Below are 15,232 nucleotides of genomic sequence, written 5' to 3' on the forward strand. Positions count from 1 at the left end.
GTGAATGATTCTGTTCCTTCTCTGAGCTTGTTTAAAGTTCATGAAGGCAATTTCTTCCAAGTGTTGCAAGATTGCATGTTGTCTGATTTAATTCTTTTTATCATTCAAGGACTGGAATGGATACCAAACAATATTTTTTAATGCATATGCTTTTTGGGGAGTGAAATACATTATTATTGCATTTGTAAAGATAAAAATCATAGACTAACAATTGCCTTTGAATATATTTTGAACTTAAAAAAATATTACATGTAACATAAAGTCATGTCTTTTTAAGGCCAACCGTCTCCTCATAAAACAAAATATCAGAAGTCGTGGATAGTCATTTTAGGGAGGAGTTTTCATCATATTTGACTTTTGGCAGCATATTTTAAAAGCCTAGTAGTGAATTTTTTTCATAATTTTTCTTTTAAATTATTATTTCTTAATTGTGTATACTGAAAATTATTTTCAGTTTACTGATTTTTTTGCTTTTTCCTGCTTTTCTCTCTTCAATTTTTTTTTTTCTTTTCAATTCTTTTTTAACCCAAAGGACAATTTCCCCAGAATGGCTATTAATTTCATTTTGGCAATTTGCGTTGATTCACTATAAACGAGGACTCACTTTTTAAATTGTTGCCACCAAATATTAAAGTCCTGTGTTATATTTAAAGGAATTAAATAATGAAAAATCTGCATAAATATATGTATGTTTCTCGCATTCTGATAAGGCAATGGTACCTAGAGCCATCAAATTTTGGATAACATACATCTCCAGCCGAATATGGGCATCTAGAAGCCCAAATTTGGAATTTGGAATCTGTTTTATTATCTATTTTATATTTTTTAAAGCATTTATGAGTGTCTGATTAAGAAACTCAATGATTTCAAAGCGAGCAATGGCAACAATCTATGGGGGGGGGAGGAATTATCTCCAGTGTGCGAGACTGTGTATCGAAAATTCTAAAGCTATGCTCTTTTAAAAATTTTGTGATATTGCTGTTGAATTGAATTTTATAGTTTAAGTGTGAAGAACATGATATTTAATAAATGAAGGTAACACAAAACATTAAAAAAAAAGGCCCCTTTGGGCATAATATAAAATCTGAAAGCTTTCAGGTTTTTTTTTTATTTTTTATTTTTAAAATGTGTAGTTCCTTTTTAAAAAAAAAAAAAAAATTAACTTATTTCCTTTGACTTTGCTGTTTTAAAAAATAATGTGCTACAGTGCATGTTTTTCTTTGTAGATTTCCCTCTTTCAACATGTTATTTTAATTCTTTTATTTTGTGCCGCCTCAGTAAACCAGAGACTGCTTTTATTTTAATTACTCATTTAAAAAATTAAAAATTACTCTGTAATGCATTATTGTCAACAAGAACACTTTGGATGGATCTTTTTTGCTCAGAAAAAATTTAGATTAGATTAATCAAAAACTCCTTTTTAGCACTGAAAATTAGTTGAATTGTAATAGTTAAATATAATGTATATAATTGTATCTAGAAGGGGTCGGACTGCGTGCCTCATATCATATCATAATTATATCTGTTTTTAAGCTTGCTGAGGAATATGAAACAATTGTAAAAAAACAGCTTCAAATGCTGTTAGCTGATGAAAGAGGAAAACAAGCTCTTAATGCAGAAATAGCTGAAATAAAGAAAAAACAAAAGAAAAGAGCAGAAGCATTCAGAGCTCGGAAACATGCCTTGGATATTGAAAAAGAAAGATCAAGGAGAATAGCTGCTCTTCCTCCTCCATTACCACAATCTGTTAAAGATTTGTTAAAGAAATCTGGTAATTATATCATATTGATATTAATTTCTTTGTTTCTTTATGTTTTGTGTTTTGTTACTATATGCTATTATTTTAGTTCATATACTTATTTTTTATGTTCTTTGTTGTTATCTGAGTAAAATCATCTCATGTTTTAAAAACCTATGATGTTTTACAGTTTGTTTCAATGCAGGAAGAGAAGAGACAATTTAAGAGAGTTAATAACTGTTTTCTTAATTGTCCCAGCTTATAAATGTGTTAATATTAGCACAATAGCCAATGAAAAATCAACAGTTTCAACACTCTTAATGTTTTGTTATATATCTTGTTTACAAAGGAATCTTTTTGATAATAAAGAGTGAGAATGGGAATGATTATGTAATGATCTTCAAAATCAGGATATATGTTAGAAAAGAGTTTGATAGCAGAGTAAAATGAGAAACCAAAGGCCACTTCTGAGAAGCAAACCCTTGGACAACTTGCAGATCCATAGAGGTGTCAGGGCATTTAAGGAAAAGAGAATCTTTGAAAAACACAAAGAAGGTGCTAGATTTTGTAGGAATTTAATTTGCATTATTGTATTGGATTTTTGTCTGTAACATGGAGTTGATCAAGCAGTCTCATTATACATTCAGGGTTTGTATAGTACTTTAAAGTCCTTAGGTATTTTGGTCCTTAAAAGTTCTTAATTTTGATAAAAATTGACAAACCATCCTTAATTTTTCTAATTTGATGTTTCCCTCTCTCTTCTGTGACTTCTGTTTAATGGAGATATTAACATTTTTGATGAATATAGAATTCAAACCATGCGGCATATAATAAAGCCTTGGTGTTGTAAACCAGCAGTTCTCAACCATTTTCCACCATTTTATTCAGATAAGAAGCAATTTTATAGGGTTTGCATGGTCTTTGGTTTTGTTGTGACTTATCTCACTTATCTGACAGTAACATCAGAACAACCCATAAAATTCATTACGGCAAGGCGTACAAAATTGGGCCTGTCATTAGCAAGAGCCTTGAACATCATATAGGCGACAGTACAACTTTGTGCAGTTTTGCCTCCAATTTTGATGGAAAGCACCCCAGGGGGCATGTGTCTTAGGGTCTCCGATCCCTCATCCTCTACCACCAACTTCTTGAAAGGACTTTCGGCTCACGCCATATTTAGAGTGCCTCCATGCCACACATTTATAAACATCTATGCCTTCTCTGGGATTTGAACCCACGCTCTTCAATACAGCAGTCGGCACTACTATCCCGATTGCACAGCTGTGTGGTCCTTAAATGTCTGTAGGTCTTTTGGAAACAATTTTTGGTCCTTAATTACAATCCAAACCAGAAAATGGTCCTTAATTTTACTCAACTGCTTAATGACTGACATTTTGAATGTAAATTCACATTTTGGAGGAATATTTTTTGGCTATGTAATCGACAAATATGTATTGGATAGATTAACGTTTGAATTCTTTTGAAATTATACAAGTGCTAAATTTGTCAACTTATGAGCATTTTGGCAACTTAAAGATTAATTTGTATATAATATTTTTTATTCAGAGGTTTGCGAAATTTTGACGATATTTCTTGCAAACATGACAACATTGATAAATGCCATAAAAATAATGATAATATATTAAAATTTGTATTTAATAACATTAAAATAAAAGTTTTATTTTCTCCTTCCATATTTTAAAGTGACATCACTTTCCATTTTGGTGATTGAGAATTATTTTGATTCTGAAAAATAAAGAGGATAATAAATATTATAAAGTAGTTTCCAAAACACTTTAGGGGAAAAAACTTAAGGGAAAAAAATGTTACTGTAGTTATTAAAAAATTAATTTTGTCTTTCTTATGATTCGAGTTTTTTCCCATGTAATTGTTTCAGAATATTTAAATGTGTGTCAGATTTCTCCTGAAAATGCAGTATACACTTTTCTTTTCTTTTCTTTTTTTTTTTTTTCCCCCAAATTTTCAAAACTTTTCTGGCTTTTCGCTCTTACAGATTTGCTAGGGATAATTTTTCTTTCGGATTGTAAACTTTGTACCTGGAAGGTCTGAAGGCAGGATTTATAGACCTACATTTTCCAAAAAAAATGTGATGAAACAAAAAGTGTCTTCATGGTATTAACAGGTAATGGACATCTTTTATAGGAAATTTGTGATGAATTTCTCCTGTTTTGGAGAATTTTTGGAAGAACAGTGAAAACAAAATTATTTGAATTTTCTCCTTTTGATCCCAGAATATGTTTATCGTAATTCCTTTAACATGTTAATCTTCTCTTTACTTTCTTATTCAACTACACAAGCACTGAAGCATTCCAAGAAAGCGAAGAAATTGAAAACTGACAATTTATTAACAGATTCATCGTATATGTCTCAGTGCACCATACATAATTCAGTGCTTGCCCTAAATTCTAAAAGTTTTGCCTTAAATTTTGTTGCTTGGTGCTTCACTAAATTCTAAATGCTCTGGTAACAGCCTTGATCTTATGATTTTATATTTATTCTCGATAATCATGTTATTAAAGAAATTAATAACATGATTATCGAGAATAAAGAGCTTGTATTTAGAATGTACAGAATACTATCTTCTGTACATTCTAAATAGAATGTACAGAATACTATCTTCTGTACATTCTAAATACAATCTATTCTGTACAATAACAGAAATCTTTAATTAAATCTGAAATGAAGAGGAAATTCATTTCGAACTTTTTATGAAAATCAGACTTTTTCTGAAATGACATGCCAACATTTTTCCATATTTCGATTCTATGTCTCAAATTATGCCAAACTGCCATTTTTGTAAAAATCGCATGAGTAGTTTTTAAAAAATCAGCTCTCAAAATTTTAGCTGCTTAATGTTAATTCAATTTGATATGTATTTATTAATATCGCTTTTTTAATACACTTACTTGATTCCTTCTTTCACAGTTCGAAATTTAGGTTCATTCCAAATAAAATTCATCCATTTTTTATGATTATTTTTAAAATTTGTATTTTAAAATAATTTATACATTTTGCAAAAAACGTTTTGAATTATAATCTATAAAATTTTTATCTTAAAATCATCTTAAAGTAGTTGTATTTCCATGCATACCTGCAGAAAATTAGAGCTTTTTATTTAAAATTTCTGAAGATATACATGAATTTATATATTGGCACATTTTGAAATTTGGCATATTTGTTGAAAGTGATAATGACGAAAATGTGGTTTATGCACTTTGTTAAAATTATTTGAAAGTAGGAACGATGTGACTTTTTTTCCGCTCATCCACTATGCAAAAAGGTAGGAACGATGTGACTTCGCCAAGTGAATTATTCTTGGCACAAACTGGAAAATTTTTTAATTTTTCCATAAATTTCGCACCAAATTTTACAGAATTCAATATTTAGGCATAATTTGAGTTGTAGAATCAAAACAATAAAAACAACTGACATGTTATTTCAGAAAAAGTACGATTTTGTGTCAAAATACCTATATTAGAATAAAACTGTATATAAATCTAATATATATCCTAAGTCGCGCTTTCGAGATATGAAAAAAGCAATTTGAATTTCGTCAATTGGCTCGGTAGAATAGGAGATATAAAAATTTACCACCCCCACTTTTTTTGGGGAGGGGGCACAGTGTACATATAATGGCTGACTGTTGAAGCGTCAAGCGAGAATGTCCACAGATTAAACACTTCAGACAGAGTCATAAGTGAAAATCTTTACCTGAATAAGTATATTTATTGTTTGATTAAAAAACTTTACTATTTGCACGAACAAAAACTGATCTGCCAGTTTTATGTGAATAAAACTATTTTTTGTGAACACTATATTCAAGGTTTGTATGGTCCTTAAAAGTTCTTAAGTTTTTTGGAATCAATTTTTGGTCCTTGAAAGTCCTTAATTTCGGCCAAAATCGGCAGAAGGTCCTTAATTTTAATCATCTGAAATTTCTGTCTGTTTTTACAACTGCCATTTTGAGTGAGAATTAACATTTTGGAGGGATATTTTTGGCGATTTGGTGACAAATATGGTTATCTTTTGAATGGATTCATGGGTTATAATTTGTTCCTATTTCTAATATAAATGATGGGATACTCGAGTTTCTGAGCAAGAAGTGAAACATAAGCATTTTGAAATTATTTCATTATTTTAATGAAGAGCTCTTAAACAACTTTTCGCTTTTTGGAATGTGAATTCTTTAATTAAACTGTTCTAAATTTGGCAACTTATCAACATTTTGGCGATTTTAAGATCTGTTTCTATAGAAAATTTTTAATTCCGAGATCTAGGAATTTTTCGACAGTTTTTTTTTAATATTGTTAAGCATTAATTATTGAATTATTTTAATAATTCAATTAATTAATTATTCAAAAATTAATATTTTTTTTTAATATTAGTGATTTTATTAGTCATTTTTGCTTATTTATTTTTGTACCTCTTTCCTGGTGTTCCACGGTGCTCCAGCACATATAATTTTAGAAATTAAGCCCTGTTTTTGTCTATAAAATTAATTTTACACTTTTTTCTCCGATTTTTTTTCAAAATATTTCTGGCTTTATGCTGTTACAATATTGGTAGGGGTAATTTTTTTTTTTTAGGATTTTAGACATTGCAGCTTGAAAAGTTAGATATGAAGGCAAGATTTATAGACCCAGGATTCTAGCAGATTCCAGAAAAATGTGACAAAATGAAAAATGTCTCCATAGTATTAACACGTAATTTCTTACTTTTTGGAGAACGTTTGGAAGGGCACTGAAAACATTATAGTTTTGAATGCTTTACTTTTGATACTAGAATCTTTTTCTTAACAATTTTATCTTCCCTTTATTTTCTCTACTTTTCACTAGACACAAACTTGGAAAATATCAAAAATGCTTCTTATCTTTTCATATGAACAGGCATTATAGAAAGGAATTCTTTTATTAATAAAGAAATTGAAAACTGACAATTTAAAAGATTCATCTAATATGTCTTAATGCATTATAGGCACTAGGCATTTACACATCTGATGCAGTCTCTGTGGATCTTAAATTCTGCTGCCTGGTGCCTTTCCAAATTCTGCTTCCAATGCCTGTTCTAAATTCTAAAAGTTTTGCCATTTCTATACTTTGTTGTTCAGTGTGAATTCTAAAAATTATGCACACCAGCTCTCTAAACAAACCTTACCATATATATTTCATATTTCTTCTGAATGTTCATATTTCTATAGAAATGAAATTAGCAGCTTTTTCTATACATTCTAAATGCATTTAGTTTATTTAGAATAACAGAAATCTTTAATTAAATCCAAAAATTTTAAAATTAAAAGGAAATGTGGAAGAAAGAAACTGATTATTACATAAAGAAAATTATTCTTCAAAGATATGTACAGTTATTATTATGTTAATTATCCAATTGTTTACAATTTCAGCCCTTATTATAATTTTCCATTTCTATTTTCTCACTAGAATGCTTACTTAGACAGTTTTTAAACTGAGGTTTGAGTGTAAGACAAGATTGTGTTTCTGACCTTCACTTGCTCCCTGCATTAGTTCCTGCCATCTCTTATAATTTGTAATTATTTGTCTTTGCATTACTGTTGCCGACATTTGAGTATTTTATGATATAGAGTCATTGAGCTAGCTTAAAATGAAATTAAATTGTATAGTCTTTGACCACTGGTCCATATTTTTAGTTTGAATTTGACTCTTCTTGTTTAATTACATTACTACGAGCTGTATTGATTTTGTTAGCATAAGAACATGCCTTTATTTTTTAAGTTCTTTTTAAATAAGAAGATTATTTAAATCTTTGTCGGACATTGTAGTTACTTTCAGACATAGCGACAATTTGCTTCATATCTGTTGAATGGTTTTGGACTATTTAACCCTCAGGTCTAATAAACCCTCAGGTACATTGTGGACAGGTTGACAAGTTAGGAGATAAAACACGCAGAAACTGGTGAGAACATTTTTTTGTGTATTGAGACAATTTTCTAATTGTTAGAAAAGATGCTTTAAGAGAAGGAAATCAATATAAATTAGCCAAAATGTTTGGGAAGGTTTCAAATTAAAAAGACACACAAATATTTTGTTGAGTATTGTTGCTATAAAACATAAATGTTTTTTAATGTGTAATTATCTGAATATTGTTTAAGAATCAATATCGTAAATTACATGTATTTTAAACTGTGAAATTTTATTAGATTGGGATTTTCATACGACCATTTTTAACAAATATTGTTAAGAAATAAATAAAATTTAATAGTGGCCATGTAAATCTATAATGACTAAGGTTATCTAACACCTAATTTAATTACTTATAACTAACTGCTTGCCCTTAAAAATTAACTCTGCGTATTAAAGCAAGTTATTGCCTTTCATTAACCCTTACTGTGGTCAAAAACAAAGTCCAACTTTAAAAGTCAGCATAAATTGTTTTTTGCAGTACTAGTTTCGATAGTTTTTTGAACTACCTTCTTCAGCTGCTTAATGCTCATTTACACTTAAGCAGCTGAAGAAGATAGTTCAAAAAACTATCGAAACTAGTACTGCAAAAAATTGTTAACAATTTATGCTGATTTTTAATGTTGGACTTTGTTTTTTGATTGTTATTCAGCGGAATATTTAAACTACCTTACCATGGTCACAAGATAAAACACAAAAATGTAAAAATTCATGTAAAACTTATTTTTCAATTTAGTGAGACTTAAAATAATGCAAAACAATTTATCAGTTCTGGTGCTTTAGTGGCTTATTAGAACCTTAAAGTATATTAACTGAGTCACAACCTCTGGAACTCAACACGAAGCTACGGCACTAATTGCATCAGACAGAGCACAGCTAACTTTCAAAGCTTGCCAACCGTGCCTACATCAGACCTTTCAGGTTTGTTCTGATTAGCAGGTCTCTCTCTAGGCAAGCAGCAGTGGTGACACCAACCAGTTTTTTTGTTGTGAATCATGCTGATTTTCTCATTTTAACCTATGCCGCTTGACATAAAATCTGCTTACTATGTACTAAAGCTCTAGACTGAGCAAGTATGTGACAAAATGAGATATATAATTAACATAAAACTAACTGTTAGTAAAACATAAATAAAATGTCACTTATCTCCGTTAAAATATGTTCAGCTCTTATAAGTATAAAATATATAATGCTCTTTGATAAATTTCATAAAGTTTATTTTATTCTCAAACTTAATAATATTTATGTTAACTAAGTCATGTTTAATAATAATGCATCCTACTTACGGATCTATTTTATTTTTAGGATGGTATTACAAAAGTGAAGTTCAGTCATAGATAATATTTTTAATTTATTCAGTTCCTATTTGCTCATAGATCCTTAATTTTTTTTCATTAATGGTCCTTAAAAGTACTTGTGCAAAAATGTGTACGAACCCTGTACATTTGATAAGTTTTCCCTTTATTTTCCTTTATGTTCATATTTTGTATGATTCTTTAGACAAAGAGAAGGTATCATATAGCTTGAAAAGTTGACGTGATAGCAGGGGTGTTTGTGCTCCGGGGAAACCCTGGAATTCCGGGATTTTGAACTTCAATACCCGGAAATTCTGGGGATCGTCGTTCAAAAGGAAGTAGGAATAATAATGAATTATTTATTTTGATCTGGGTAATTTTGTTTGCTTTGAAAGCGGAAAACGCAAGGTCAGTGTGTGTGGTGAAAACTTTTCCTTTCTTTCTCCAAAGGCAGTGATAATGCGTGAAAAGGGGGAAAAAACTTTTTTGTTCCAGACTATGATCAAACAAAGCACCCCACTTATTAGATATTGATGGTGACACATGTCACACAGCTAGTAACTGTACAAAAAAATTTGCTTCATGTTTTGATAGATACTTAGATTTGTTTGATGACATCTATTTTGATATGAAAAGCTGCAGTAAAAGAGAAAATTTTTTCAAAATCTGTGAATCCCTTGCCATTAAAAAGCTTAAGCCCTTGAAGAGACCAGACCATAGGTGGGTGTACATTTTATGTGTTTCAGAAAGAATCAAAGATCTGTGGGATGCTCTTATTGCATTTTATTTTCACTACTTGGATAAAACTGATAAAGGAGATTATTTTTCTTATGTTGAAACTGTATGTAATAAAAGAAATATTTCTGCAGCTCAGAAAAAAATTGTTGAAGGGGTGCATTCTTGCTTGCATTCCCAACAACTCACAAAGGATGCTTTAGCTCGGAAAAAAAGAATACTAAATGGGTTATTTGTTATGCAAAACAAAACTTTATTGCATATGGCATTATATTCAGCAGTATTACCAGAGTTCAACACATATATTAAATTATTTGAACCAAAAAAACCAATGCTTCATTTAATAAATTCCAATATTTATAAATTGATGGCAAAATTTTTCTCTTTTTTTATGAAGACAGAAAATATGGAGTGCACATCTTATAATGATTTATTAAAGGTTGATGTCACAAATCCAGAATTTCATCTACCTAGCAACATAATATTTACTGGTGCAGAAGCTTCCACTCTCCTGAAGAAATTATCAAAAAATCATCTAATAGCAAAAGAATTCCAAATTTCTCTGATGAAAGCTTATACTAATACAGCACAGCATATGAAACAGAAATTACCCCTTAAAAATTCATATCTAATTATTTTTACAGCATTAGATCCAGAGCTAAGAGGTAAAACCAGTACAATATTAGCTTTTGAAAAATTATCATCTTTTATGTCCCATATTTTTAGTGATAATGAAAAGTCAAAAGTAGAAGCTGAAATAAGGTTATACCAGAGTGATATTGATATCACCAAAGAAATGCTCTACACATCTGATGAAAGTGGAAATCAAGTCAAGTGTACAATTGATAAATATTGGTCTAAAGTTTTTAATTTAAAAGATGATTTCACAAATGATTATAAGTATCCTACATTGGCTAAATTGGTCAAAGCCTGCCTTAGCTGCTTCCATGGCCCATTAGTGGAAAGTGCATTAAACTTAATGGATACACTTGTCACTGACTATAGAACCTCTCTTAAGATTGATTTCCTAGATGCAGTGCAGACTATTAAATATGATTTAATGGCTTCTAAAGAAACCTCATGTGAAAAATATGGCTAAAAAAATCCAATGACTGATCCAATTCACAAAGATCTCTTACTGAATATGAACAGAAGTTGGAAAACATATCAAGAGGACTTAAAAACATGTATTTCAGATGAGTCACCTGTAAAAGTCTCTGAAAAACCTTCTACATTAGCAGAAAAGCAAACTGCTTCTACCTCTGCATGTGCAGTTCTCGAGGAAATTTCTTCAACTGTAAATGAGGAAAATAAAAGTCAACCTTCCTGCAATTATGAAGTTTACCACAAAAGAAAGACAAGCCCACAAACATCAGAAAATAAAAAAAAAGCAGCAGAAATTAGATAATTTTTTTTTAAAGAATTAATTCAGGTAATTTAAAATATTTACACAAAATGTAGTAGTTTATATGTTTGAAAATTTATGGTTATTAATTTTGCAAAAAAAGTAATTCATTGAACTTTTATAATTAGGTCATTCAATACTTCATAATTGTAATTTTTCATTTCTCTCCCCCCCCCTTCTCGAAACTCCAAAATGTCGGTAGTAAGTCCGTGAAAGTTTCAGGGGATTTTTTGGGGTCCCACAAACACCCATGTGATAGACAAAAACTGACATTATTTTTGGAATCAAAGACCAAAAGTTGGTCAAAAACATGTGACAGATCTAAAGACACCGAAATTGCTGTTCCCAGTGTAATGGGCCATTGTGACAAGAATATTTTTTCAAATTTTGATACAGTCTCTCTTTCTCTTGATACAGACTTTTTCTCTACTTTCATTTTGTTCTTTTCTATATTTTTACTTAGTTTAAAGTTCTTTTTTATTTCATTTATGGCATTTCACTGTGAGTGAAATTTAGCCATTGATTTTTAACCTACTTCCTCATAAGCCATCGAGTTAAAATTTTGTATACTCAGTTTGTCAATAAGAATACACTTTGGTGAAGCGATTTTTTTTTTCAATATTTAATTTAGATTATTTTAATTTAGGGTTTAAACAAGTTTTTGCATGTATGTTCTCTTAGTGAATAAGCTAAGTATATCAGAATTATATTTTTTGCACCATCAAATAGAGTAGGGAAAAAAAAAAAAACCTTTTCAATTAGACTTGTATGAAAACTGTAATGTAACTTCGGAATTTTTGGCAATTCATTGAAACTCGCTCACTCTTTTAGACCAGTGGTTCTCAACGATTTTAGAATTCACGTAGCAAGATATTTAAGTTGGAATGAACCTTTGGCAGAGCTGGCCATAGTATGTAACTGCAATGTTAGGCTATCAAAAATCCTGAGGCATTCAAACCCTTGGCTTAAACGCACAATAACTAATTTGCATTATAGTTAAGACTACGGAAAGAAGATGTTAATGTAAAGGTTCAAATCATAATCTGGTTAATTGACATAAAATCCTACCGTGTTTATGATTGCAACTGGGATTTTATCAAGACTAAACGCAACAACACATAGAGGGTTCCACTAAGGTGTTAACAAACTTGACATCATAAATTTTATTTAGGGATTTCAAAAGGTTTATTAAAATAGTCTTGCCACATGATTCAGATACATGATTTTGATACAGCCATGATTATGTCTTTTGGTTGGTGAGTTTCTTTTAGAAAATAAATTTATCATTTTCATAAGCTGTAAACTATTACTAATTTTCTGCCAGCTTTTTTTTCTTTAAAGCACATTTTCAATAACTTTTGCGTTTTTAAATTTAATGCTTTTACTTCTCTTCCCCCCCCCTTTGCCTGATATCTAATGTCACTGGAACATTTTAACAGGAGACTAAACATTTATGAAAATTGTAGTAAAAACAGTCATGTGAATACATGCACTAAATTGTCAACTTTGAAATAAATGTGCCACCAGTTGCAATAAGAAATGATCTGTTTTGGGGCTTTTTGAATTTTAAGTTGAATTTGTTATAAGCTGCATAGAATGAAATAAAAACAAATTATTAACAGTTTATGAATACAATAATTCATTTAAACTACTGAAAAATAGTGCTTTATGAGTGCTATGTCATAATTGCTGAATCAAGACCATAAGGATTGATGCTGAAAAAGGATAAAATTTGAGGCTCAAAAGTGATTAACTGTTATTTTTTTATAAAATAGTCTTTAATAATACAAATTTAAAATATACCTTCTAAATTTGTTTAAAGTCTAAACTGTTATAGTTTGATGAATGCCGTAGTACATATTTAATAATATTGGCAGGTTTAGGAAGCATTCGCTTTAGTTAATTATGGTTATTAGGGCTAATGTTTATTTATGTTCTCAGAAATGCTAGTAACTTTCATAGGTGGTCTTCTATAGTCTAGAGAAGGGTCTTTATAGTATACCTGAGGTAGGACTTTATACTATTGGTACAAGAAATAACAGCCAACTGTACTCAAAATATCAATATAAGAATTGATGGCCATGTTTATACTTTAAAAAAACCTCTGAGCTGCTAGCAGGAATATATTGTGCTATTAATTTTCACACACTGTATTTTTAGAACTTCTCTCACTTGTTCTATCTAAAGTATCGTATGTATCAGCTAAGTTTTTTGTTAAAATAATGGATGATTGACATAAAATAGGTATAGAACCATGTTTAAAATAATTAACATTAATGTTAATATTTATATAGAATTCATAAAAGATTAAAAATGAAAGACTTTTTGACATTTCATTGAAGTAGTTTTGTTTTGAGTAATAAATGTTTCCATATATATTATCTTTCCCAAAATAACTGGAATAAGTCAAAAGGAAAGGAAGCAGGAGATAAAAAAAAGACTCTTAGTTAAAAGCACAGGAACATTTTCATTTCCTTTTCAAAAATTTTGTGTGTGACTTTGTGTGTTTTTTATTAGCATGTAGAATTTAATTTTTAGTTATGTTGTAAGGTATCTTATGTTAAGTAACCAGTTATTAGGATTTTGATCTTGATCTTTACTATTACTTCTTCCTTTCGTATCCCTTACCAGAATGCAAATTGGCTTTGACTGTATTTAAGCTGAGGGTTTTGAATCTTAGAAGGTTATGAGCCTCTGGCACTTGCATTTGCTGTTAGTTTTTCACTAGTTCTGTTTAAAATGATATTATGGCTTTGGCATTCTCGCTAACTGAATTAGCAATTGCGCACCAGTAAAATAACTGAGCCAGCTTATTTCTTATTTTACTGCATGCGTATTCCTAGACTGTGTTACCCATGTTTGAATATGATTGTCTGTTATTGCATAACTTAAATAGCCACAGGTGGTGGCTGATCTATAGCGCAAATTGCGCCTTAATGTTTAGTTTCTGACTAAAATAAAAAGGATATTTGAAATCTTTTTCTGTATTTGTGAGTTGTTGAGACATGGCAATAACTTGCTATTAGTCTAGTAAGGTTTGCAAGACTTTAACTTTTAATTCCAGTTATCAATAACAAGTCTAGAGTGTTTATATAAAGTATTGTTGTAAATAAGTCTGCCAATTCTTTGTTGAAATTATATATGATATCTTACTTTATTATTGTTAAAAATATAGGTTCTGTTCCTTTAAGTGAACAAGAAACGGCTGCTGTTTCCGAAAAATATGAATTAAAAGATGTAAGCATTGCTTAAGTAACATGATTTTTCTTTCTTGATTACCCCCTTTTTCTATTAAACTCTGTTTTAAATGTTGTTTTTACTGTCTGAAGATTTCATTTTTTCTTAGGATAAGATTGATATCTCTGAAGATAAAGAAAATGCTTTAGATAGTGGAACAAAGGAATCAAAAATGAAACTGTCTGAAGAATTGAATAAGAAAGCAAAAATGCGTTTTAATGAAGCTCTAAAGAAAGATCGTCAGAAACAGGTATTATTTGCTTTAAGTCTTATAAGAAATTAAATTAGTATTTGTCAGTAGTTAGTCAACAACCACAATAGATTTAATTTAAAAAATTGCTAGTAAGTTTTTTCATTCTGTTTTAGCTTAAAATTAAAATTAGGTTGATGCTTCAGTGAAAGAAAAAATATTTTATTTCCTCCTTTTTTTGAATTTATCAGAAATAATCTGTTATTTTTAATGGTAAGCATGCATGAATGGTTTTTAAAATTCCGATAACATAAATAATTTTTAATGTTAATAATGCTGCTTAAATACTATATAGTAGGTGCAATTAATTATTCAATTATACAGTCAAATGTCGTTAATTCGGACACCCATAATTCGGAATGATCTATAATCCGGACCTCAAAGCTACAAACTTTCTGCGCATGCGTCAAGACCTTTATGGCTGCGAATATGCTTGTGCGCATGCGCAAAATACGTTTACGAGTGCGCATTTAATGTATAATAGACGGTATAAACTAAGCTAAAATTATCTAGTTATCTATTTCAGTTAATGTTGCAGATTGCGTTGTTCCTTAATCTTCGAATTGGATCCGGCTTATTATTTTTTGCAGACTGTTAGAGCAATTTTATAAAAGTAAG

At 29.9% G+C, this 15,232-nt stretch overlaps 1 protein-coding gene across 3 annotated transcripts in view; it reads left to right on the plus strand.

Annotated features, from left to right (window-relative positions):
* LOC118198688 (uncharacterized) overlaps positions 1 to 15,232 on the plus strand; it is a 140,718-nt gene that overhangs the window by 29,619 nt on the left and 95,867 nt on the right. For all 3 annotated transcript variants that reach the window (XM_035370431.2, XM_035370432.2, XM_085806485.1), the window contains 3 exons: positions 1,534 to 1,771; positions 14,303 to 14,364; positions 14,474 to 14,614. In XM_035370431.2, the coding sequence (XP_035226322.2) occupies positions 1,534 to 1,771; positions 14,303 to 14,364; positions 14,474 to 14,614 (441 nt within the window). The remainder of the gene's footprint in view (positions 1 to 1,533; positions 1,772 to 14,302; positions 14,365 to 14,473; positions 14,615 to 15,232) is intronic.

This window comes from Stegodyphus dumicola, chromosome 1 (assembly GCF_044657685.1).
Source record: "Stegodyphus dumicola isolate Sdum_Otavi_A_Nest chromosome 1, ASM4465768v1".
NCBI lineage: Eukaryota > Metazoa > Arthropoda > Arachnida > Araneae > Eresidae > Stegodyphus > Stegodyphus dumicola.